This window comes from Phyllobates terribilis, unplaced genomic scaffold (genome assembly GCF_046119375.1).
Source record: "Phyllobates terribilis strain yellow unplaced genomic scaffold, ASM4611937v1 Scaffold_13__5_contigs__length_258822181, whole genome shotgun sequence".
Taxonomy (NCBI): Eukaryota; Metazoa; Chordata; class Amphibia; order Anura; family Dendrobatidae; genus Phyllobates; species Phyllobates terribilis.
In genome coordinates this window covers 120,099,247-120,123,049 of record NW_027362773.1, presented here as the reverse complement: position 1 = coordinate 120,123,049, position 23,803 = coordinate 120,099,247, and the positions used below count along the sequence as shown (strand labels likewise).

General features: G+C 42.7%; 1 protein-coding gene across 1 annotated transcript; it reads left to right on the top strand.

Annotated features, from left to right (window-relative positions):
• Positions 1 to 4,838: 4,838 nt before the first annotated feature.
• Positions 4,839 to 13,720, top strand: OTUB1 (OTU deubiquitinase, ubiquitin aldehyde binding 1). The gene is made up of 7 exons (XM_073658534.1): positions 4,839 to 4,989; positions 8,502 to 8,563; positions 8,765 to 8,863; positions 8,955 to 9,073; positions 11,966 to 12,050; positions 12,216 to 12,410; positions 13,366 to 13,720. The coding sequence occupies exons 1-7, from the start codon at positions 4,947 to 4,949 to the stop codon at positions 13,561 to 13,563; spliced, it is 801 nt and encodes a 266-aa protein (XP_073514635.1). The 5' UTR covers positions 4,839 to 4,946; the 3' UTR covers positions 13,564 to 13,720.
• Positions 13,721 to 23,803: the final 10,083 nt, after the last annotated feature.

The following is a 23,803-nucleotide window of genomic DNA, read 5'->3' as shown; positions in this document are numbered from 1 at the left end:
GCATGTCCATTCTTTGTGCGTTTTTCCTATACAATGCATTGGAAAAAAACACATGGCAAAAACACATGAAAGCGCATCAAAAATGCTGCGGATTTCCGCAGCGTTTTTGCTGCCAAGGGGTGCAGGACCTTGCAGAAATTTCTGCAACCAAATCCTGATCGTGCGCACATAACCTAAGTGTCTTCCTCAGGAGTGATTTGTTTTGTGAAGAAGATAATATTGTGAAAATGTCCTAGTTGCAGGCGAATTTTAAAGTATTATGCAACTTTTTGTTCTAAAAAGGTATAGGAGAGAAAACTGAGCATTTTGGATTCATGAACCTGCCTGCTCCATTTGAAGAATTTGTCGCTAAAAACTGCAACAAATAGCTAGGTGATCTAGATGATATCACCCATTACTTCTAACCCTACAAGACTGTGTAGACAGTGAAAGCTGGAGTGGACATATCATTGTTGCAACTTGTTTGGCCGGGGCCCAAGAGGTAAGGTGGCCCATTTGTACCTTCAAAGCAGATGCAATTTTGCATTTTTAGGAGCTCTTGGACTGCAAAGGGCCCATTTATTGTTCTTGCACTGGGGTCTTTTTGTACCCATGTCCGCCAGTAATAGGCCCCCATATACATTAGACCAAAGTTGGTTGAACCGACCGATATCAACGAATTCAGCCGATGGTCTAATGTGTATTGAGGCATCAGCCAACTGGTCGGGGAAGGTGTCGAGAGCGTACGTCCGATATCAGAAAGCCGATCGCATTATTCTTCTAGAGATAAGACAGCAGCCGACGTATCAGCCAACAACTTTCCCATAGAGAACACAGGAGCACTCGGCCGTGTGAGCACTCTTGTGCATGGGAGAGTCGGCTGAGATGGTTGTTGACCAAAGCACTGTTTAGTCGATGCATCTAATGTGCATAGCCAGCCAAACATGAAGGGAGAGCAATTTCTCATAACATTTAATTTTATTGAGGGAGTTATCCTACAAATTACTATGTAGGTGGTGGATTTTTGCCCTGCATTGGTTTATACAATCTATCCTGGAGCGATAAAGAACTGTCGATTGGTTACAGGTTTGCCGATTGGCAGTCATTTAATAGATGGTTCAGACAGGCCGACCGCATGTTACCTGCTCATAGAAAGATCAGTAATAGATTGTGCAAATAGGCTGTCATTGTTCTCGGCAGCTCATGCTGATGACACAGCATGATGTGCTGCTAAGAACGATGACTTAAAAAGCAGGCTTAAAAATCATTTCACCAGATGAACGAGCATTTTACTTTTTCGTTGGGTTTGTTGGATGCGTGTTGACACTGGCAAATAATCTTAGACAATGAAGGGAAAGAAGTATAATAAAAAAGGAGCCAAAAGTGTCAAGTAGCTGATCAAATAATGTTAGGGCCCCGTCACACTAAGCGATGCAGCAGCGATCCCGACAACGATACGACCTGTCAGGGATCGTTGCTGCATCGCTAATACATCGCTGGTGAGCTGTCAAACAGGCAGGCTCACCAGCGATCAGGGGAGCAGCGATATCGTGGAAAGAATCGTTCCACGATGTCCTGCTCCCGTTACCAGCCTGCTGCAAGCAGGAGCAGGCTGGTAACTATGGTAAACATCGGGTTACTAAGTGCGCGTGTGCCCCTAGTAACCCGCTGTTTACCATGGATACCACTCTGCTACGGTGCGCGGGAGCCTCCGCGCACCGTAGCAGAGTGGTATCCATGGTAAACAGCGGGTTACTAAGTGCGCGTGTGCCCCTAGTAACCCGATGTTTACCATAGTTACCAGCCAGATCGTTGGTCCCGCTGGTCACACACAGCGATGTGTGCTGGCCAGCGGGAGGCCAACGACCAAAAAATGGTCCAGGACACTTTGCAACGATCAGCGACCTCACAGCAGGGGCCTGATCGTTGCAAAGTGTCACACACAGCGACATCGCTGGTGAGGTCGCTGGTGAGTCACCAAAACCATGACTCAGCAGCGATATCGCTAGCGATATCGCTATGTGAGACGGGGGCTTTAGCGTGCCAAGAGATAAGGCTGAACAGGCTACATGTACATGCAGCAGATTTGTCTGTGGCAAATCCACCAAGTGCGCATGTAGTCTAAGGCTATGTTCACAAGTTGCGTTTGTCTGCGTTTTCTTTATGCAAATTAAAAGCTGCATTTTACAGCACCAGCAAAAGATATGAGATTTCAGAAATCTCATGCACACACATTGTGTTGTTTTTTTTCTGCCTGAATTGGAACACTGCTGCGTTTTTTAAATCTGCAGCGTATCACTTCTTTCAGTGTTTTTGCAGCGTTTTTTCACCCATAGAAAGCAATGAGTAAGTGCAAAAAAGCAGCAAAAATGCAGGTATCAGATTTTGCTGCAATTTGGTGCAGAAAACTCAGAAACAACTGCCACTAAACTGCATGAAAAACGCAAGAAAAAATGTGGTAAAAGCTGCTTTACTGCCAAGAGAGAAGGTTTTGCCTGCAGAAAAAAACGCAACGTGGGAACATAGCCTTAATCAGGCTTTACTTTTTTTTTTAACTTTTGGTGCATTTTTTGTGTCATTGGGATTCCATGGATATTGCATTTTTTATAAAATTGTCTTACCATAGGCTGCTCTATAGAACATTAAAAAAAACACACGAGGCAAAAAAAAATTCAGTAAAAAAACTGTCTAAAGATTCAGGCTATGGCGACAGTTTTTTGCAGGTAGAAAAAAACCCCAGAAAACTCAAACTCGTTTTTTTAAGACGAATACAGTTCATTTTTTATTTCAGACTTTTTTTTCTTGAAGTAGTTTTCAAAAGGTTTTTGAATTTTTCTTTGTTCACACAGTGGTTTGCAGCCTTTTTACTTGATAGTCAAGTTTGAAGCAGATTCCACAATCATCCTCAACAAATAACATGCCACTTCTTATTTTTCCATCAGCGAGATTTTTAAAACCTTGTCGGAAAAAAGCTTAAAAAAAACCTTCTAGTAGTCTTGGGTTTTTTTTCTGACAATTTTGCAAAAGACTCAAAAATTCACATGAAAACCAGCTTCAAATATTTCAATAAGTTTCCTATTTTATACCTAGAGTGCTGTTTTTTTTCCATGTCAATTATTGAGGTGTTTCTGCTACCAAAATTCCTCAATTTTTTTTTTTTTTTGGGGGGGGGGGGGGGATTTGCAGCCAAAATCTGCATTAAAAAAATACATCCTTTGGAGATTTTTTTTTTTTCCACACGATTTTTGTGTATAGGGTTTTTTTCCTGATTCAGTTGACTCAGTAGTCAGATTTGGAATTTTTTTCAAGTAGAAATGCTTCAAAAATTCACCTTGCTTCTTTATCCACATGGAAAAAAAACCAAGTGGGAAAAATAGCCCCGTGTGTATTCTAGGTTTGACTTATTCAAAGAATATTTGAAGCGATTTTTCATGTGGATTTTGGGGTAGAATCCACTAAAATAATCCACATAAATAAACAGCATGTAAACATATTCTAAGGGTCACTTGACCCAAAACCTATTAGGACGTGACCGTCGTAAACAATTTGACCCTGTAAGGCTATGTTCACACATTGCATTTTTGCAGCATTTGTTTAAGCAAATTTTAACCTGCATTTTACAGTACCAACAAAGTCTTTGCTATTTCAGAAATCTCATGCACACACCTTGGTTTTTTTTTCCTGACTGTTTTGTCAAAGAACTGCGTTTTTGCAAAATGTAACATGTCACTTCTTTCAGCATTTTCACCCATAGAGAGCAATGGGTAGTGCAAAAACGCCGCAAAAAAATGCAGGTATCAGGTTTTGCTGTGTTTTTGGTGCCAAAACCTGATTAAGTTGAATCAGGTTATTTTTTTTATGCACTAAACTTTATCAGCATGCACAAAAGATAAAAGAACATTAACATAAATGCAGTAAAAAAAAACGCTGCAAAAACCCCTGCTTTTTTGACGTTGCTTCTTTACGGCCAAAAAAAACCGCATCAAAAAACGCAACGTGTGAACATAATCTAAGACGTTTGGTTTCAAGCATGTGAACTAAGATTTGGATTTTTTTTTAAGAGGGGTGGCTGAACTGGCGCTCTTAAAAGTCACAGACAAGTAGCACAATTATTTGTTTTTCTTGGCTTTATGAACACAAAAAAAGTTATTTTAAGGCCGTCAAAAACAATGAGTTTTCGGGTGTGTTCAGAGTTTTGTTCCGGAGGTTATTTTTCGCACAAACTCTCCAAAAACCAAGTACATAGAAATCCCCTCACCCTTCTAGGTGGATGCTTCAGGAAACGTTCTGTCTTTCCAGAGCTTTTCATTTCCTGAAGTAATTTTGAAGAATTTTTCAAGTGTTTTTTTTTTGCACAGTTTTTTTCCCCCGAAGCGTTCTTTGCAGCATTTTGATTGGACAGACCGTAGCTTGGAGAGTTTTCCATATGGAAACGCTTCTAAAATGTGACGTGCACTTTCTTTTTTTTTTCTGCCAGGCATTTATCAAAACCTTAAGTAAATGAAGAAAAGCTTAAAACCCTGAACATGTGAGTAGCAAAGCGGTTTTAAAAAAAAAATGAATAGGAAACATCTTTCAAGCATTTTTCTTTCAGGCTTTTTTTTTCATAGTGGATCCTCTCTAAAAGACTCCTCAAAAAACTCAAGTGTGCACATGTCCTTATAGGAGAGCAGAGAGACGGTGAAGGTGTGCGGTGTGTTCTTTTATGGAAGGAGGAAGGGTTGTGATTTCTAAACATGACATATCTTTCTCTTCTCCAAAACTACAACCCCCTCCAGAGGAGTTCTGGGGGTGTTATGAGGGAAAATGATCGTGTGCACACTGCGCAGGCGCCAGCGCGCACTGACGGGCTCAGAATGCCCTCTATAAGCAGCAGCTCACGTGACATCCGCCGGCCTCGTGAAGTGCAGGCCTGACTTCCGCTCCGGGTCTCCCGGAAGTGATAGCAAGCGGGGACCGGTGGAAAGATGGCGGCTGAAGAATCTGATCGTCTCCAGAGCGACTGTGACGGTGAGAGGAGATGAGAGGCGGTGATGCTCGGATACAAGCAGTGTATAACCGCAGCATTACCGGACTGTGGACGGGTGGTATCAGTACGGAGGCTGCCGCTCTCCTCACTGCATTGTATGGGAGCTTCAGGGTGAGGCTGTGTACATGGCAGGTGCAGGGTCACCCTTAAAATTGTTATTTTTTGTGGTGTACTTAATTATTACTTGATTCCTCTGGAGTGTAGAAAAGGACATGGCCAGAGAATAAGCCCAAAGCAGTGGGGCTGTCCACGCATGGCTGACATCTGCAGTCCGCGTAGGGGCCGGCCGCGTGCAAGCCCGACGTCCGCGTAGGGGCCGGCCGCGTGCACGCCCGACGTCCGCGTAGGGGCCGGCCGCGTGCACGCCCGACGTCCGCGTAGGGGCCGGCCGCGTGCACGCCCGACGTCCGCGTAGGGGCCGGCCGCGTGCACGCCCGACGTCCGCGTAGGGGCCGGCCGCGTGCACGCCCGACGTCCGCGTAGGGGCCGGCCACGTGCACGCCCGACGTCCGCGTAGGGGCCGGCCGCGTGCACGCCCGACGTCCGCGTAGGGGCCGGCCTGTCCGACTAGTCTGCAGCGTGGCTTGGCAACTTTTAAAGGAAACCTGTCATCAGGATTTAGCCCTATAAATTTAAAGGCATGGCCATAATGGAGCTGATTAATCTGATACCTGATGTGAAGGGATCCGATCAGTGGCTGCTGACTTGGACGGGACGTGGGAGCTTCTCCCCCTCCCTAAAGTCTCCCTGTTTCTTGTGCAGGTCACTGATTATTCAGTGACCTGCCTCCTTTTTAAAATTCAGCGCCACCAACCATCATTGTGTGGGCGGCGAGTGCAGTGGGAGCCGCCATCGGTCGTTTTTTTGTACGTTTTTTTTCCAATGCATTGTATAGGAAAAACGCTAGCAAATCCGCACAAAGAATTGACATGCTGCATATTTAAACACATGGAATCCTGTCAGGAAAATTCCTGACCTTGTGCACAGATCTTCCAAATTCTCATAGGAATGGTGCTTCCCGTACGTCATCCAGTCTCCCCGGCATTGTGCTCCTGTGCAGGCTTACTTCTCTGCCCTGACGAGAGCAGAGTAAAGTACTGCAGTGCGCATGTGCCAGGGTTCTTTGACCTTTCCCGACACCTTCGTACTTTGCTCTGCCCTCATCAGGGCTGAGAAGTACGCCTGCACAGGAGCACGATGCCGGGGAGACTGAATGATCTAGGGACTCGTCATCCACACGAAGCAAAGAGGACGACAGCATCGAAAAAAGCTGGTCTTGGTGTGGAGCCTCGCTTTGAAGTCCCTTGGACTGCCCCCAGGTGAGTATAATAAAAGCTCTATTGTTTTTCAGGCTGGGTTGGGGACTTATATACAGCATTCTAGAATGCTGTATATGAGGGCTGTGAAAGGTGGTGGCCATATCTCATATCGATCAAAACTGGTGACAAGTTCCCTTTAAAGAGATTGTCATTTTCATTCTTCTATTCTTAAAATGGGTCATCCGTATCGGATGAGTGGTAGATCGACACCCGGGCCCCCACCGATCCGCTTCTATCAGCTCAGTCGATGGCCTGATGTAAACCGTGTATGAAGCTGTGTTGTTGCGGTTCTGGACGCTGAATTGTATATGGAATTGTGCTGTTGCTTGTCCATTCACTCATTGTGGGGGTGCCTGGTGTCAGACCTATCCCATGTCCTGATAACCCTTTTAGGGAATTAAATTATCTGTAGTTCTCTGACTTTCACAAGTCAGTAGTAGAGCCTAATGTGAGACAAATGTATTGGAAGGATTTACATTATTTTCAGCTCACGCCTGGTGTTGACTTGCCAATTCTAAGGAAATACCGACTAGGGGTAGGGGTAATCTAAAGTAGTGGACAACCTCTTTAAGTTTTTAGGTTGTTTACCATTAAATGGGCTTCCTCGTTTCAAACAATCAATTACCATGTAAGCTTGATTTAAAACGAACAAAAAACAAAAAAAAACAACCTGTACTTTATTTGCTCTACCTTAGTCCAGCTCGGAGTTTCTAACTGTGCTCCAGCTGCCTGTTATTATCTGCATCGCTGATGTCATGACGACAGCGCTGCAGCCAGTGACTGAGCTCAGCAGCTTTGCCTAAGTAGACAGCACGGGCTGCTCAGAACTGCTAAGCTCACTGATCGGATGCAGTGCTGTCTTTGACGTCAGGGCTGCAGACTATAACCACCATCCAAAGCGGCGGGGGAGACTCTGCACTGGACTCAGGGAGGGTGAGAATAAAGCCCCCGTCTCACATAGCGATATCGCTAGCGATATCGCTGCTGAGTCACGGTTTTGGTGACTCACCAGCGACCTCACCAGCGATGTCGCTGTGTGTGACACTTTGCAACGATCAGGCCCCTGCTGTGAGGTCGCTGATCGTTGCAAAGTGTCCTGGACCATTTTTTGGTCGTTGGCCTCCCGCTGGCCAGCACACATCGCTGTGTGTGACCAGCGGGACCAACGATCTGGCTGGTAACTATGGTAAACATCGGGTTACTAGGGGCACGTGCGCACTTAGTAACCCGCTGTTTACCATGGATACCACTCTGCTACGGTGCGCGGAGGCTCCCGCGCACCGTAGCAGAGTGGTATCCATGGTAAACAGCGGGTTACTAGGGGCACACGCGCACTTAGTAACCCGATGTTTACCATAGTTACCAGCCTGCTCCTGCTTGCAGCAGGCTGGTAACGGGAGCAGGACATCGTGGAACGATTCTTTCCACGATTTCGCTGCTCCCCTGATCGCTGGTGAGCCTGCCTGTTTGACAGCTCACCAGCGATGTATTAGCGATGCAGCAACGATCCCTGACAGGTCGTATCGTTGTCGGGATCGCTGCTGCATCGCTTAGTGTGACGGGGCCCTTAGACAGTTAAAAAAACAAACAAAAAAGCAAAACTGCAGTTAGAGGGTTTTTTTTTTTTTATAATCATGAAACTCCTTTAATTAGCCTTTCTGTTGCTGAACCCGCATTGTTGGCTCCTGACATTTGCTTTGTGTTCTTTCCTCTTCCTGTATTGTAAATATTATAAAATACTTGCTGAAGCCCCCATTAACAATAGATGGCTGATTGATGAACGATCCTGGAGAGGAACGTCTGGCAGAACCACCAAAAAGAAAGTAAAATCTAGAGTGAACCCATAAGTTCTTCTTTTTCTCCAACTGTGTAAAAAAAAAAAAAAAAAAAAAAAAAAAAAAAAAAAAATTCCCCATCAGAGAAAGTCCCGGAGTTTCCCTGTTGTGTAAAGCCTTGTAATTCTAATATTCTGAATCACTTCTAAATTGTTTTTCAAAAATCTGGGTGACATCCAAGTCGGAGGTCAGAGCGTCGATGGGGGCGTTCACCCAGCTTTCCTAGACTCCAACTGGCAATGTAGGACTTGTTTGAGCCTGAGTGACCTTGGAAGTTACTTCTTGTAATGATTTTCTTTTTCTGTTTTTCTTCTTTCTCTTATGTTTGTATATTTTCAGGTGTAAATTGCCTGACATACGATGAAGCAATTATTGCCCAGCAGGACCGTATACAGCAAGAGGTGGGTATCACACCAGAGGGACTCTCACACCACAGGTGCAAGCTGAGCCGTCTGTATACTTTCTCTGAGCTTTAGCTTTCCTGCTAATTGAAATAGCTGCCTGACTGCTGCTTATGTCTGTGGGTTGGGATCTGGTGCAGGCTCTTGGGGACAGTGGTTATTAATATTTAATGGAGGGTAATACTCACTCTTCTATCTTAGATTGCTGGACACACTCCACTGCTATCTGACCGGTTGGACGTCTCTGTACTCGACCAGGAATATGCTGCTGATGACCAAATTTACCAAGAAAAGATCAAGGTATATAGTACAGTTTATTACCACATCTAGTGATTTATGACCTCTTTAATGTGAGAATGAAGTTTAGAGTCGCTTGCATTTATTTTTCCAGGACTTGCACAGAAGGTATACTTACATACGCCGAACAAGACCAGATGGCAACTGTTTCTACAGAGCATTTGGCTATTCCTATTTAGAAGCTCTGCTGGATGGAGGAAGCGAACTTGAAAGGTAAGGCAGCAAGTTTAGTTACTTGTGAACAATACACTATTGTATTATATAGGAAAAAATTGTGCCCGTAATCAGGGTTTTTACTGTGAGGAGTGCACTTTTTAGTCATTTGTACTTCATACATGTTCATGTTCTTCTAAGTGCTTTTATACAGATTGATAATGGATATAGACACTTCTGGGGGCTTTTTTTTCTCTTCTAATGCATATATTTGTGGTTGAGAATCATTTTTGCAATTGTACAGCTGTGAAGATATGAGGTTGTGGGTTGTAAATAATCACCTAGGCAGGTTAACGATGCAACAGTTTTTTTTATTCCTCACATCCATGGTAATACAACAACTCCAGGTAAATGGACAAAATACAGTTTTCTCTCAGTCCTCAAGTTCCCAACCTGGGATTGGTAGTTCCACTTACTTTGTATCATGTGATACTCACGGTCTCCAAACTTTTGGTTGGCCCACAGATTTCGTATCTCCAGCCAGTATAGACTGTGGCTACAGATCACTATCCTCCAGACGACAGATAAAACTAGCCCAGTCGGTACTAATCTCCAGGACTCCATATGCCATCAGTCCATCCATGGTCCAGGTCCTCAGATTAAATCCTACCCCTCCAACTTGATTCCACCAACTCCTCACTAAACATGTGACTTCTTTTCTCCTTTGCTCGGGTCAGCCCGCTGAATGAGCAGAACTGCTCTCACCCCACCTCCCCTCCAGTGTGTATTAGTGGAGGTATTTTTCTCAGGTCAAACCCATCACCTGGGTCTGCATGTGAGGCCCCCTGTGGTGACTGCTCCGTTGGATCTACTTTCTACACTGACACAATGGGCCTAGTTGCTGTTTGTACAGTGGTTAGAGGCTCCTGAGATACTGATGAGATTACTGGAATGCTAGATACTTGAAAATTAGTGTACATAAACTGACGAGCAAACAGAACATTAATAAAACACTGCAAGCAAATCTCTAATAAAACACAATAATATCGATGGAAACAGAGCTCCGTCCTGGAAAAGTCTCAGTCCTTTAGTAAGTGGGCAGCTCCTCACAACGTCGTTAAATGTTTCATCATTTGCCTTCTTTTTGTTGACTTTCTCTTACTGACTGCAGAAAGAGTTGTAGAACTATCCTTCTGTAGGCTTTTTCTTACAGTTTGTATTTCTGATCTGTCATTTATTTTCCAATGCCTTTCAGCTAACATTTATGACCACAGCAAAGTTGAGCTGAACTTTGTGATCATAAAATTATCCTCTTCACAACATGGCCAACTGCTGTTTTTCGTTTTTTCCTCCCTTTCTTCCCAAAGCCATAATTTTTTTTTTTTTTTGTCAATTTTTCTGTCCACATAGACATAGGAGGGCTTGTTTTTTTTTGTTTTTTTTTGCGGGACGAGTTGTACTTTTGAATGACACCATTCATTTTACCACAGTGTACTGGAAAATGGGGGGAAAAAAATTCCAAGTGGGGAGATATTGTGGGGGGGTGGGGATCGCATTTCTGACATGGTTCTTTGGGAATTGTTTTTACTATGTACATTTTGTGGCAAAAAATACCTCACTATTCGACATCCATACAATTACGGCAATGCCAAACATAGTTCAGTTTTTATTTTAGTAGTGAAAAAAAAATCAGAAGTATGCCCAAAAAAAAAAATTAAAAAAATTTGTGTTCTTTTTCGGTTGATGGAGCTGTGTGATGGCTTATTGTTTGCAGGTCAAGAAGTTTTTATTTATACCATTTTGGGATTTTTGATCGCTTGTTGCAGAATTTTTGTTGTGGAATTGCAGCAACCAAAAAGACAAAACGTAATTTTGGCTTTTTTTTTAATATTATTTTTGTTTTTACGGTGTTCACTGATTGATCTATCAAAATATAATAAACCCAGACTTCTCTGAAAGTGGCAATACCACATGTGTATTTTTATTTAATTTAGTATCTATTTTTAATGTGGGTGTAGAAGGGGGTGATTTGAACTTTGGTGTGTGTTTTTGTTTTTTACTACTTCTCACTGTTCGTAATAGTCTCCTTACGCTACTTGAAGCTGCAATCATCCGATCACTTGTGCTATATGCAGCGATGCCACAGCATTGCTGCATATATCAAAAATCTCCTTTTGAAGCCCGGTCACAGGCAAAACTTGTGCTGTATACGCCCACTTGTTTAAGGAAAAGTTTGCATCTATTCCAAGGCGTATAACTTTGTTACAGAGGGGTACAGAAGAAACGTTTTCCAGACTCACTGGAACAGCACCAATTTGAGGATTTGACTAGGTTAAAAAAAAAAAGTATCAATATACCACGGACGGCTCCTCTAAAAATTTCTGCGACTTTAAGTGACACGGACACTGTTAAAGGATACGGACACCCTTTGAGGGATTTTTGCCGATTAACCTTTGGGAGCAATAATACAGCTGATGTTTGCAGCATTAATATTTATCGATAGTTTTCAGAATAAAACATTTAGGAGATGTTATATTATTAAATACAGTTTTATGATTTTTCTTAATTTGTCTCAGAGGATTTGAACATGCGATTCTGTGTAATTCTGTGAACTTCTGTGTAATTCTGTGAACTTCTGTTTATGCCGATCAGTGGTGGCTCCATTAATTGTAACGATTGCACAAACTAAGGCATAATAGAACTTCCTATAGAGACCCCTTACTTGCATTGTGCATGAGTGTTCTGCACAATGTCGTTTTTCCTGCTATGACCACTTGTTTGCTCTGATTGATTTGTCCATATCTACAGTATAATGCCGCCCTACGGGTCACCATTTTCTGGGGTGTGTGGGGAGGGCGGGGGGCGTTTAAGATGCTATCGAAGGAATATTATTATTATTTATTTTTTTTTTTTTCTAAGCCACGTTTAATCTATTTTATTTATCTTTTCCAGGTTTAAGGAGGTGGCAATGGGTAGTAAAGAAGAGCTAATCAGACAAGGGTTCACAGAATTTACAATAGAAGATTTCCATAACACAGTAAGCTTCCCCCCCCCCCCGAATACTCCATTGTGCACTTTCTCCTTTTAACTTTTGTATTCCTTCCAATTTAGGGCACTTGCTCTGATGCCCTTGTTCATTTGTCTTGGCCATTGTGGCGACTTTCAGTCTATGGGACTTCTTGTGTCTTTTTTGCATTCACAGTTCATGGATCTAATTGCTCTTGCAGAGAAACGTCCTGCAGTGTCTGAGCTACTAGCAGCATTTAATGAGCAGACTGTTTCAGATTATGTGGTCGTCTATCTGCGTCTTTTGACCTCGGGACACTTGCAGAGAGAAAATATCTTCTATCAACACTTTATAGAAGGTGGAAGAAGCGTCAAGGAATTCTGCCAGCAGGTAATACAATGCAAGGTGTTCATTATGAGAGATACTTTTTAAGGTTTGGGATAGTAACCTTCATATTTTTTCTGACTATTGGTATACTGTCATTTTGTTTCCTTTTTTGCACTGTCATTAAGTGTCCTAGACTCTATGGCCCCGATTCATCATTGTTTTTCTGCATTTTTATTCAGTAATTTGCTCATTTTAGTGTCTTTCCTTATTCTCTCTACATTTTTGCTCCCTTTTTAAGTTGTCCTTTCCTCCCCCTCAACATCTTTGCTTATGCAGATGTTTTTGACAGATTCATGAAATGCGACTTTCACCAAATGTTGCATTTTTTTGGGATGCATCTCACTCCAGTCCTCGCCTGGAGTAAAGGTTTCTGGAGACATTTTCAGTTTTTTTATATATATTATAATAAAATATATATCTTCTGGTGCTAATACATCTCAAACTGATGAGACAAAAATAAAGAGCATATTTTATTTTTTTCACCAAATTGACGGTGTTGCCACAAGGCAAAAAAAGTGACTTGAATAAATCGCAAATGATGAATTGGGCCCTAAAAAGTAATCTTTTTATTTATATAGCTCCAACATATTCCGCAGCGCTTTACAATTCAGACAATTTACAGACATTATGGGCACTGTCCTTATTGGGGCTCACAATCTACATTCTCTATCAGTATGTCTTTGGAGTGTGGGAGGAAACCGGAGAACCTGGAGGAAACCCACGCAAACATGGGGAGAACATACAAACTCCTTGCAGATGTTGTCCTTGGTGGGATTTGAAGCCAGGACCCCAGCGCTGCAAGGCTGCAGTGCTAACCACTGAGCCACTGTGCTGCCCTATATACTACAGAATAAAGCATATACATGTTTAGCTTGTAAATCACAATTTATGACTTTATAAAACTTTGCAATACTAATATATTTTTTATATATTCTTTCCTTTTATTATCCCTGCTCAGGAGGTTGAGCCCATGTGTAAGGAAAGTGACCACATTCACATCATTGCTCTCTCCCAGGCCTTGAATGTTTCTATCCAGGTTGAATATATGGACAGGGGTGAGGGGGGCAGCACAGTCACCCACGTGTTTCCTGAGGGCTCAGATCCACAGGTGTTCCTGCTCTACCGACCTGGACACTACGACATTCTCTATAAGTGACCTGCTCTGTGTTGTTCTGCACCCTCCCTTCCCCCAAAAATCACATTCTCTCCCCTCCACCTTCCTCTGCGCTTTAATCTGTTCCCCATTGTCTGTACATTTATCCTCTGCTTGTTACGTTTTATTTCAATGGAGAAAAATAAATGAACTCTACAGACTCGTGGATATATGTCGTGTTGGGGGACAGTATGGGCAGATCTGCGGGGGTGAAGCAGTAAATAAAATTTCACTGAGTGCTTGTAATTGGAGAGACTCTTGTTTTGTGCTCATCGTGTGGATTTATGCAGCTTTTTTCTATAACCAATTTGCATCCCCCACCCCTCCCCTTTCATCAGATTTCACACATTCATTTTGTTAATGGATAATATCTGGATTTCAATAGGTTTTCCCAATCCCAAAAGATTGTTCTAAATGACCTGTAGGAAGTTGCTTTAAAAGGATTATTCTGTGCCACTCGCTGAACAGTGGTGGTGACGTTACCACCCTTCATACCTGCGCATGCACAGTCGGCCCTATGCTGGCAAACCGTACACCTGTACAAAGCATATGTGATGTTGTAACGTTATCCAGCACCAATTTCCTTTAGTGTGTAAGTGAGCTGCACTACACAACCACCTTTGAATTAAACATCTGTTGGGCTTTATTCACACGTCAGGTTTTTGTCATCCATTTGCTGTTTTTTTTTTTTGTCCCACATCTATCTTGAATGAGGCCCTGATCTGCACCATTGTCAGTGGAGAGGTTGTTAGGATTCCCGTTTATTTGTATGAGTATGCTGACCACCTCTTCAGTAAAGGCAGCAAGCGATGGTGGCACCCCACCCCATCTATGCTATATCCTGTGCTATTGCCATACATGTACAAGGTGGTAGATGCCTTTATGTGAGTTAAAAGCCTTAGATACATTTCACAGCTGTATGCGTGTAATTATCCGGGGCTGTGGAGTTGGTATAAAATGGACCGACTCCAACTCCTAAAATATATAATACATTGGGTACAGTAGTTGAAAGCAGTTTGTGGCGAATATTTTTTCATAAGAATTTGGGAAAGTTATGAAGTGTCCTATTCCTGATCTATCGGTCCAGACTTTTAGCTGAGATGAATCTGTGCTACAGTAAATTTATCACTTAATCATGAGCTGTGTATGAGGGAGTCGGAGGTTTAGCTTACTGACTCCACAGCCCTGTAATGATCGCACCCTTTTTTCTTTTGACTGGTTTTCTTGTGCGATTTTATAAATTGTATATGAATAACTACAATAAAGGTACATGCACACAACTTTTTTTTTAAGTGCCTTCTGCCTTGAAAACATGAAAAAGCTCCAACAAACCACTTATTTTGCATATGTGCCATCTTTTGCAACTTTTTAACTAGTTTTGAAATCCATCGAGCAATTAAAAGTAATGACCTGTCCATTTTTCTGGTGGTTTTTGTAATGCATGGAATTAAAGGGGGTGGGGTGGAAAGTCGGTGACAAAGTAGCCACAATAAACATCAGGAAAAACATTACCAGCATTTTTTTTATGATGCTGATACGCTGGCATCTTAAAGACGTGTATATTCCAGAGGAGGCTTCCCTCCTCTTCTTTTCTCAACTTTTTTTTTTTTTTTTTTTGTCTTTCGCCCCATCTTGGATCTCCCTGGCAGTAAGAAACTTTTCATCTGCTCTCACTTTGTAGAGAAATGCTTACTTTCTTCCTTGCTTGTCAAGTCTGAAACGTGATCTTGGGTTTTTCTACTTTTCATTTATTTCTTTTTAGATGTTTTGTTAAAAATAAATAGAAATGGGGGGCGTGGCCTGGCCGAGTATGTGAGCAGACGTGAGGCAGAGGAGCTCCTGTAACCCTGTCCTGTAATCCTTCCTGCCCGAGGGAAATGCTATATTTACCAGGTGGCCTGGGGTCTCAGGAGTGCGGGGGAGCAATCGGCGGTGCAGTACGGGATGACCCGGCGAGACAGCAAGCAGAGACAGGCGGCCAGCGCATCGCAGCACGAGGGCCAAAATGGCGCCGCGGCCTCTGAGGCGGGGACCGAGACTCCAAGGCAGCGGGAGCAGCGCATGGAGACGGCGATCCGGCTTTCCAAATATGCACACGGCGGAGGAGCTGAGGAGCCTGCACCCGATCAGAATGTGCAGTCATTAAAAAGCACGGTAACGGAGGGGGATGTGGAAAGGGCAGCGGGGGAGGCACAGGAGAAGCCATATCAAAGGAAAATACAGACTCCCAATCCAACTACTGCCCCCAGCAGAGAGGCTCAGGTTACCAGTGATGCTGACACAGTGACAAAGGCTGATGAGCCTACTTTAAAAGATGTGCTGCTGGCCATCTCACATAGCAAAGCAGATCTCACTGAACATATAGGGTCTGTGAAAATAGACATATCTCATATACGCCATGACTTGCAGAAAATAAGGGAGCGCCTCACTGCAACAGAAGGCAGAGTGGGGGATTTGGAAGATACTGTGACTCCTACGAATAAAACACTTAAAACAGCTACTGACTCTATCAACTATTTACTCAACAAAACGGATGATTTTGAAAATCGCCTAAGAAGAAATAACGTGTGTATTGTGGGTGTGCCTGAGAAAGCAGAGGGCAGAGAGGTGGTGGATTTTTTTGAGACATGGCTGCTGCAATCCTTTGGAAAAGATAAATTCTTTAAAATGTTCGCTATTGAGAGGGCACACAGGGTTCCCACCAGACCTCCACCTCCTGGGGCAATGCCACGTACAGTCTTAATTAAAATGCTGCATTTTCGTGATAGAGATAAAATCCTGCAATTGGCGCGGTCGGCTAATGACTTATGTATAGAGGGGGCGAGAGTATCCTCCTATCCTGACTTCTCTGTGGAGGTTCAAAAGAGACGCGCCCAATTTCAAGATGTCAAGCGCAGATTGAGAACACTGCAAGTACCCTATGCAATGCTATATCCTGCACGGCTGCAAGTCATAGCACTGGGTGAAACTCATTTTTTTGATTCATCAAAGGAGGCTGTAAAGTGGCTGGACTTAAAAGAGAGACAAATCCGGACGGGCTGACGCCAATTTTGTGAGGATCCTTGACAGAATATAATATAATAATCCAGGGATTTTGAATCCTAGTAGATAATACTCCTCTGTTGCCTACTGAATTTCTGTCCATAAACGTTATGATTGTTATTTTACCGTTATTATATACTGTTCATAACCTGGCTCTCATATATACCTCGGGCAGGCCAATATACTTATATGGTTGTTGAGGTGCTGGTTTCACCTACAATGTATAGGCAGGGTTAAGACACTCTGCCGTTTGAATGTTCTGGGAACGTTGTGTGGGGGGGAGTGAGGGAGTCTGTGATGCAACTCATGCTGCGGCGCCTCGTGTGCTTATGGCCTACTAAGCTGCATGAGGCTAAACACCAGACTCTACATAGTACGGCTGTTGGTATTCATTTGATTAAGGGGGGGGGGGGGATGTTAAATGAGGCAGTGAGGGGGGGGGGTAAAAGAACAGAATTTACTTTGTTTGGTGCAGACTGTGTATTAATACAATACTATAATCTTGATGGTCAGACGCACGAGTGGGTGCGGAGGGATGTATGCGACGGTCCATTTTCAATTGTTGAAGCATGGTCAAGCAGATTAATGTAGTATCCTGGAATGTCGGGTATGGGAGATCACGGCAAAAGATTTGCGGCACTTAAATATCTTAAGGAATATCAGGACTCGATAATCTGTCTGCAAGAGACGCATTGCAATATGGAGGCCGCTACAGCACTGAGCAAGCTTTGGAGGGGGCCGGCCTATCATTCTACACATAGTACTTACTCTAGGGGGGTTAGTATATTGATTCATCCGAATTTACCCTTTGAATGTGAAAAAAGTATCTGTGACAGGGAGGGTAGGTATGTATGTCTAGTGTGCAGAGTGGCTGGGCTTAGAATTTGCCTAATCGCTCTATATATTCCTCCACCTTTCTCTATACAGACTTTGCGCCAAATATTCCCATGGATAACGGAATTTGCTACTATACCCCTGTTAGTCATCGGGGATTTTAATATGTACCTACATGCTGAGCTTGATAAGTATAGGGGTAATGTGAAGGGAGGGGCTGCTCAAGAGACGTCATTGGCAAGGGTCCTGCAGGAAATTAGCTTGGTAGATGTGTGGCGGGCTCGATTCCCAAATGTTAAGCAGTATTCATGTTATTCAGCATCCTATTCTTCTCTGTCCAGAATTGACCTGGCTCTGGGAAATAGTCACCTAGTCCCTTTAGTTACTAAAGTAGAATACTGCACAAGAATGTTATCTGATCATTCCCCATTATTGGTAGTTTTGGGAGTAGATTCTGGCATCATAAACAGAAGGGCACTGTGGAGGTTTAATCCCTACTGGCTGGACGTGTTTGGGGAACAGTTGGATTTAGCAGGTAAATTAGATTATTTCTTTAAAGACAACATAGGCTCTGCTCCTTTAAATATGGTATGGGAAACCATGAAGGCGTTCTTAAGGGGGATCCTGATTAAGGAGATTTCCGTGGTTAAATCCAGAAATAGGGCTCGTACCCAGGAGTTGCGGAGAGAAGTAGACATACTAGAACAGAGGTATGTTGGGTCCCCAATTATAGAGAATAGGGAACACTGGATATGGGCACAGGATACACTGAATGATCATATATTGAAACAAGCAGAATATAAACGATTCTTTCTTAAACAACAGTTTTATGTGGAGGGAGAAAGTGCAGGACACTTGCTGGCCACTATAGCCAAGGCCCAGACTGGGGCTCCTATGATTGCAGCCATCCGGGATACTAGGGGTGCAGTAATTACTGACTCAAAAGCTATAATGGAAGAATTTTTTCAGTTTTACAGACAATTATATGCCTCCAAACAAACTAACGAGGAAAGGGACATAGATCTATACCTTCATAATATGCAAATACCATGCCTAACAGATAGCCAAAGAGAACAATTAGATGCACCACTTACACTGGAGGAGATGCAGGAAGCTTTAAAAGATTTTCAAAATAACAAGGCCCCTGGTACTGATGGGATCCCCGCGGAAATTTATAAGGAGGCTGGGGGGGTTTTACTTCCCAGGTTACTGGAAGTCTTTAGGGAAGCAAAGGAGAGGGGGACCTTGCCGACTTCAATGAGGGAGGCTAACAGTTCTTTTGCTTAAACCTGGAAAGGATGCCCTAAACCCTGAATCATATAGGCCAATATCCTTACTCTCGGTAGATGTAAAAATTCTAGCGAAGATCCTGGCTACCAGATTGGGGGCGGTTATTACGCACCTGATTGCAGAAGACCAGACTGGATTTATACCAGCCAAGTCAACGGCAATTAATTTGCGTTGGCTTTTCCTTAACCTACAAATGCAGCCACACAATGTGGGTGGTAGGGCAGTGCTATCGCTTGATGCCGCTAAGGCTTTTGATAGTGTCGAGTGGGAGTACTTATGGGCTGTTTTGAGAAAGATGGGATTTGGTGCTGAATTTCAAGCCTGGGTGCAACTTCTATATAGCAGTCCGGTAGCTCGGATTAGAATTAATGGCAATCTTTCTGGTAACATTGAAATGGGCAGAGGCACGCGTCAAGGCTGCCCGTTGTCCCCCCTACTATTCGCCCTGGCTGTGGAGCCGTTGGCTGTTAAGCTTCGTTCCAGCAGCGAAATACAGGGGTTCTGCTACAAAACACTGGAGGAGCGGGTGGCCTTATATGCCGACGACCTTCTGTTGTTTCTGGGTGACATGGAGCAATCTCTGATGGCGGCTATGAATCTAATAACGGAGTTTGGAGATTATTCTGGCTTGCGGATGAATTGGGACAAATCAGTCCTTATGCCGGTTGATGGTTTGTCTCAGAATACGAAGGTAGGGAGTACCAGCTTGAAGGTTGTGCGGGAATTCAAATATCTCGGAGTTAGAGTGACCGCATCTATGGGAGATTATATTCCTTTAAATTTACTTGAACTGCTTGCCAAGTTTCAACAAAAGGCCAATACTTGGAGTAAACTTCCCTTATCAGTGGTAGGTCGAACTAATCTAATTAAAATGGTGTTAATGCCCCAATTATTATATATCCTTCATAATTCACCTGTTTGGATCCCCATGAGAATATTTTATAAGTTTCAGGCATTGTTTCGGGAGCTGATCTGGAAAAAAGGGGTGGCCAGAATTAATTTGAATACACTTCAAAGGCCCAGAGATCAGGGGGGACTAGCCGCACCTAATCCATGGATATACTTCCTGGCCTCTCAGACTCAACAGCTCGGGTTGGTTCAGGGGAACCTGGATAAACTGATACGCCTACTTTCACACAATCTGCCGATCATCTCCTTTTTAGAAACAGGAATCTCGGGGTGGGATGCTAGGCGACACCTCCCAACCCTAACACTTATGGGGAAAACGTGGCAGAAAATCAAACTTTTGGGAATGAAAGGCTTTACCCCGTTTACTCCGTTGTGGCATAATGCGGGCCTTCCAGAGATCCATAAATTGAAAGGATTCGGAATATGGGAAAAATTGGGAATAGCTAATGTGGCGCAAATATTAGAGGGGGAAATATTTAAATCGTTCCAACAGATAAAAGACGAATATTGTATTCCACAAACCAGTTTCTACTTTTATCTCAAATTGAGGCACGCATGGTTTGTACAGCCACGACATATGCAGAGTAAAATCCAACATCATCTACTGTTTAACACATTATTATGCCATAGAGGTGGGAAGGGAATGATATCCAGAATTTACGGGATACTTATGCAGCAATTTCAGTGGGACAGACCCTTAAATGTCAAGGAGAGGTGGGAATGTGACATTGGTACTATATCCTTGGAAGAATGGGAAGATGTGGTGGAGAGTGTTCCGACATTATCTACATGTGAAGCACATAGACTTTCACAGTTGTATTTATTACATAGAGTATATAGAACCCCCAAATTTCTACAGCGCATTGGGGTAAGGAATGACAGTATGTGTCCGAAATGTGGAGAGGAAGGAGCAGATCTTATGCATATGATGTGGATGTGTAGGAGGGTCGCGGTATTCTGGAATGAGTGTGTGCAATATATTAATATTGTGTTTGAGTGTAATCTACCCCTACATCCTAAAGTACAGTTATATGAAAAAGTTTGGGCACCCCTATTAATCTTAAGCTTAATGTTTTATAAAAATTGGTGTTTTTGCAACAGCTATTTCAGTTTGATATATGTAATAACTGTTGGACACAGTAATGTTTCTGCCTTGAAATGGGGTTTATTGTACTAACAGAAAATATGCAATCTGCATTCAAACAAAATTTGACAGGTGCATAAGTATGGGCACCCTTATCATTTTCTTGTTTTAAATACTCCTACCTACTTTTTACTGACTTACTAAAGCACTTTTTTTGGTTTTGTAACCTCATTGAGCTTTGAACTTCATAGCCAGGTGTATGCTATCATGAGAAAAGCTACTTAAAGTGGCCACTTGCAAGTTGTTCTCCTGTTTGAATCTCCTCTGAAGAGTGGCATCATGGGCTCCTCAAAACAACTGTCAAATCATCTGAAAACAAAGATTATTCAACATAGTTGTTCAGGGGAAAGATACAAAAAGCTGTCTCAGAGATTTAACCTGTCAGTTTCCACTGTGAGGAACATAGTAAGGAAATGGAAGAACACAGGGACAGTTCTTGTTAAGGTCAGAAGTGGCAGGCCAAGAAAAACATCAGAAAGGCAGAGAAGAAGAAAGTTGAGATCAGTCAAGGACAATCCTCAGACCACCTCCAGAGAGCTGCAGCATCAACTTGCTGCAGATGGTGTCACTGTGCATCGGTCAACTATACAACGCACTTTGCACAAGGAGAAGCTGTATGGGAGAGTGATGCGAAAGAAGCCGTTTCTGCAAGCACATCACAAACAGAGTCGGCTGAGGTATGCAAAAGCTCATTTGGAGAAGCCAATTTCTTTTTGGAAGAAGGTCCTGTGGACTGATAAAACCAAGATTGAGTTGTTTGGTCATACAAAAAGGCGTTATGCATGGCGGCAAAAAAACACAGCATTCCAAGAAAAACACTTGCTACCCACAGTAAAATTTGGTGGAGGTTCCATCATGCTTTGGGGCTGTGTGGCCAATGCCGGCACCGGGAATCTTGTTAAAGTTGAGGGACGCATGGATTCCACTCAGTATCAGCAGATTCTTGACAATAATGTTCAAGAATCAGTGATAAAGTTGAAGTTACGCAGGGGATGGATCTTTCAGCAAGACAATGATCCAAAACACCGCTCCAAATCTACTCAGGCATTCATGCAGAGGAACAATTACAATGTTCTGGAATGGCCATCCCAGTCCCCAGACCTGAATATCATTGAACATCTGTGGGATCATTTGAAGAGGGCTGTCCATGCTCGGCGACCATCAAACTTAACTGAACTGGAATTGTTTTTTAAAGAGGAATGGTCAAAAATACCTTCATCCAGGATCCAGGAACTCATTAAAAGCTACAGGAAGCGACTAGAGGCTGTTATTTTTGCAAAAGGTGGATCTACTAAATATTAATGTCACTTTTCTGGTGAGGTGCCCATACTTATGCACCTGTCAAATTTTGTTTGAATGCAGATTGCACATTTTCTGTTAGTACAATAAACCTCATTTCAAGGCAGAAACATTACTGTGTCCAACAGTTATTACATATATCAAACTGAAATAGCTGTTGCAAAAACACCAATTTTTATAAAACATTAAGCTTAAGATTAATAGGGGTGCCCAAACTTTTTCATATAACTGTATGTGTATTAGGCCATGTGGAAATAATAGGATGTGAAGAGGATGAAATAATAGCCATTAAGAGGACTCTATACCAGGTCAGAAAGCTTATAGCCGCACACTGGCTGGATCCCTCCCCACTCAGGTTCCAGGAATTCTTGGATAGAATGCGTCTTTTATTAAGATTAGAAGAGGGAGTGTACAAAAAGCGGAAGGCTATACGTAAATTTGACAAAATCTGGGGTAAATGGAGCATGTTTCATGGTCATTATGTCATGTCTAATTTAAATATCACTTGAGATTGAAATGTTGTGGTCTCCCATATTCTGTATAACTAATTGCTGATTGTCGGATGCTATGCTATATATCCTTGGATCAATTTATCAATGCCTTAACGGTCAAATAAGCTATATGATAGTACACGGTCTGTAATAACAAAATTTGCTCTTGTCATATGGTTCTTGGGGGTGTAATGGGTGGGGGGAGGGGGAATGGGTGGGTTTTGAGAGGCATTACCAGTTTGGTGATGTCTCACTGTTGTTTATTTGTAATGTTGAAAAATATTTTAATAAAAAATATCTGATTTAAAAAAATAAAAATAAATAGAAACAGTACTGCTATTCCACACACCCAATTTTGATTTTTAAGGGCATTGTCTGAGGTTTGTAAATGGTTAAAATTGCAAACTGCTTGTAACAGGCAGCTTTCTAATTTTACCTCTTATTAAACTGCAAAAAAACAAATAAATTTTTAGTTTACAGCTTTTTGCATAGGTTGCCAGCCACCTCTGCAGTGGTGGCAGGTTTCCTAGGCATATAGAGCACATGCTTACAAGCTGTTTGCTATATAGCTTGCGAGCGCTCCTCTTCACTGGATTTGGTCAGCTTCAGTGACCATGTACTTTTCTAATTTTGCATTTAATACTGCAACACACCCCAAAGAAGGGGAGGAAAATTGGCAGTGATTTTTATTACAGCAATTGTAAGGGACTAATTTGTTTAGACTTGGGCAATGTTTCTAAGCGGGCTTCTGTTTCAAAGTTTGGTTAATTTCTCCTGAGAGTGCATTAGAGCGCTCTTCTGACTTGGCCTCCTTATTTATAAATGCGGACAATTGATCTGGTAATACGTAATGTCTGCTCTGCAATACAGACTGATTTCTGCTGTACAGTAAAAGGTTGTACACAACAAGTCCACCACCAGAGGGCAGACTGCTATAACATTTAGTAGAAGTACAGGGGTCTGCTTGACTTTTTTTTTTTTTTTGTTAGAAAAAGGTGTTAGCCTAAAACTCTGAATTCCAGGAAATGTGCCCACGATGCAGAAATGAAGCAGAAAATTTCTGCAGCATTTCTGCATCTCCCTGGCAGAAAATAACGCATGCAGATTGTGCATGCGTTTTTCCTGCAGAATACATGCGGATTCACATGCGGATTCACATGCATTTCCGCATGCAGATTGACAAGCACTTTCCAGGCGATAGCATCACTTGGAAAGTGCTTGACAACTAGGTCAC

What these genes read in the sequence shown, in the direction of transcription:
- OTUB1 (XM_073658534.1), top strand. Translation starts at nt 4,947, where the DNA reads ATGGCGGCTGAAGAATCTGATCGTCTCCAGAGCGACTGTGACG. An exon ending in TCTCCAGAGCGACTGTGACG is followed by an intron (nt 4,990 to 8,501) that starts GTGAGAGGAGAT and finishes GTATATTTTCAG; the next exon opens with GTGTAAATTGCCTGACATAC. An exon ending in TTTACCAAGAAAAGATCAAG is followed by an intron (nt 8,864 to 8,954) that starts GTATATAGTACA and finishes TTATTTTTCCAG; the next exon opens with GACTTGCACAGAAGGTATAC.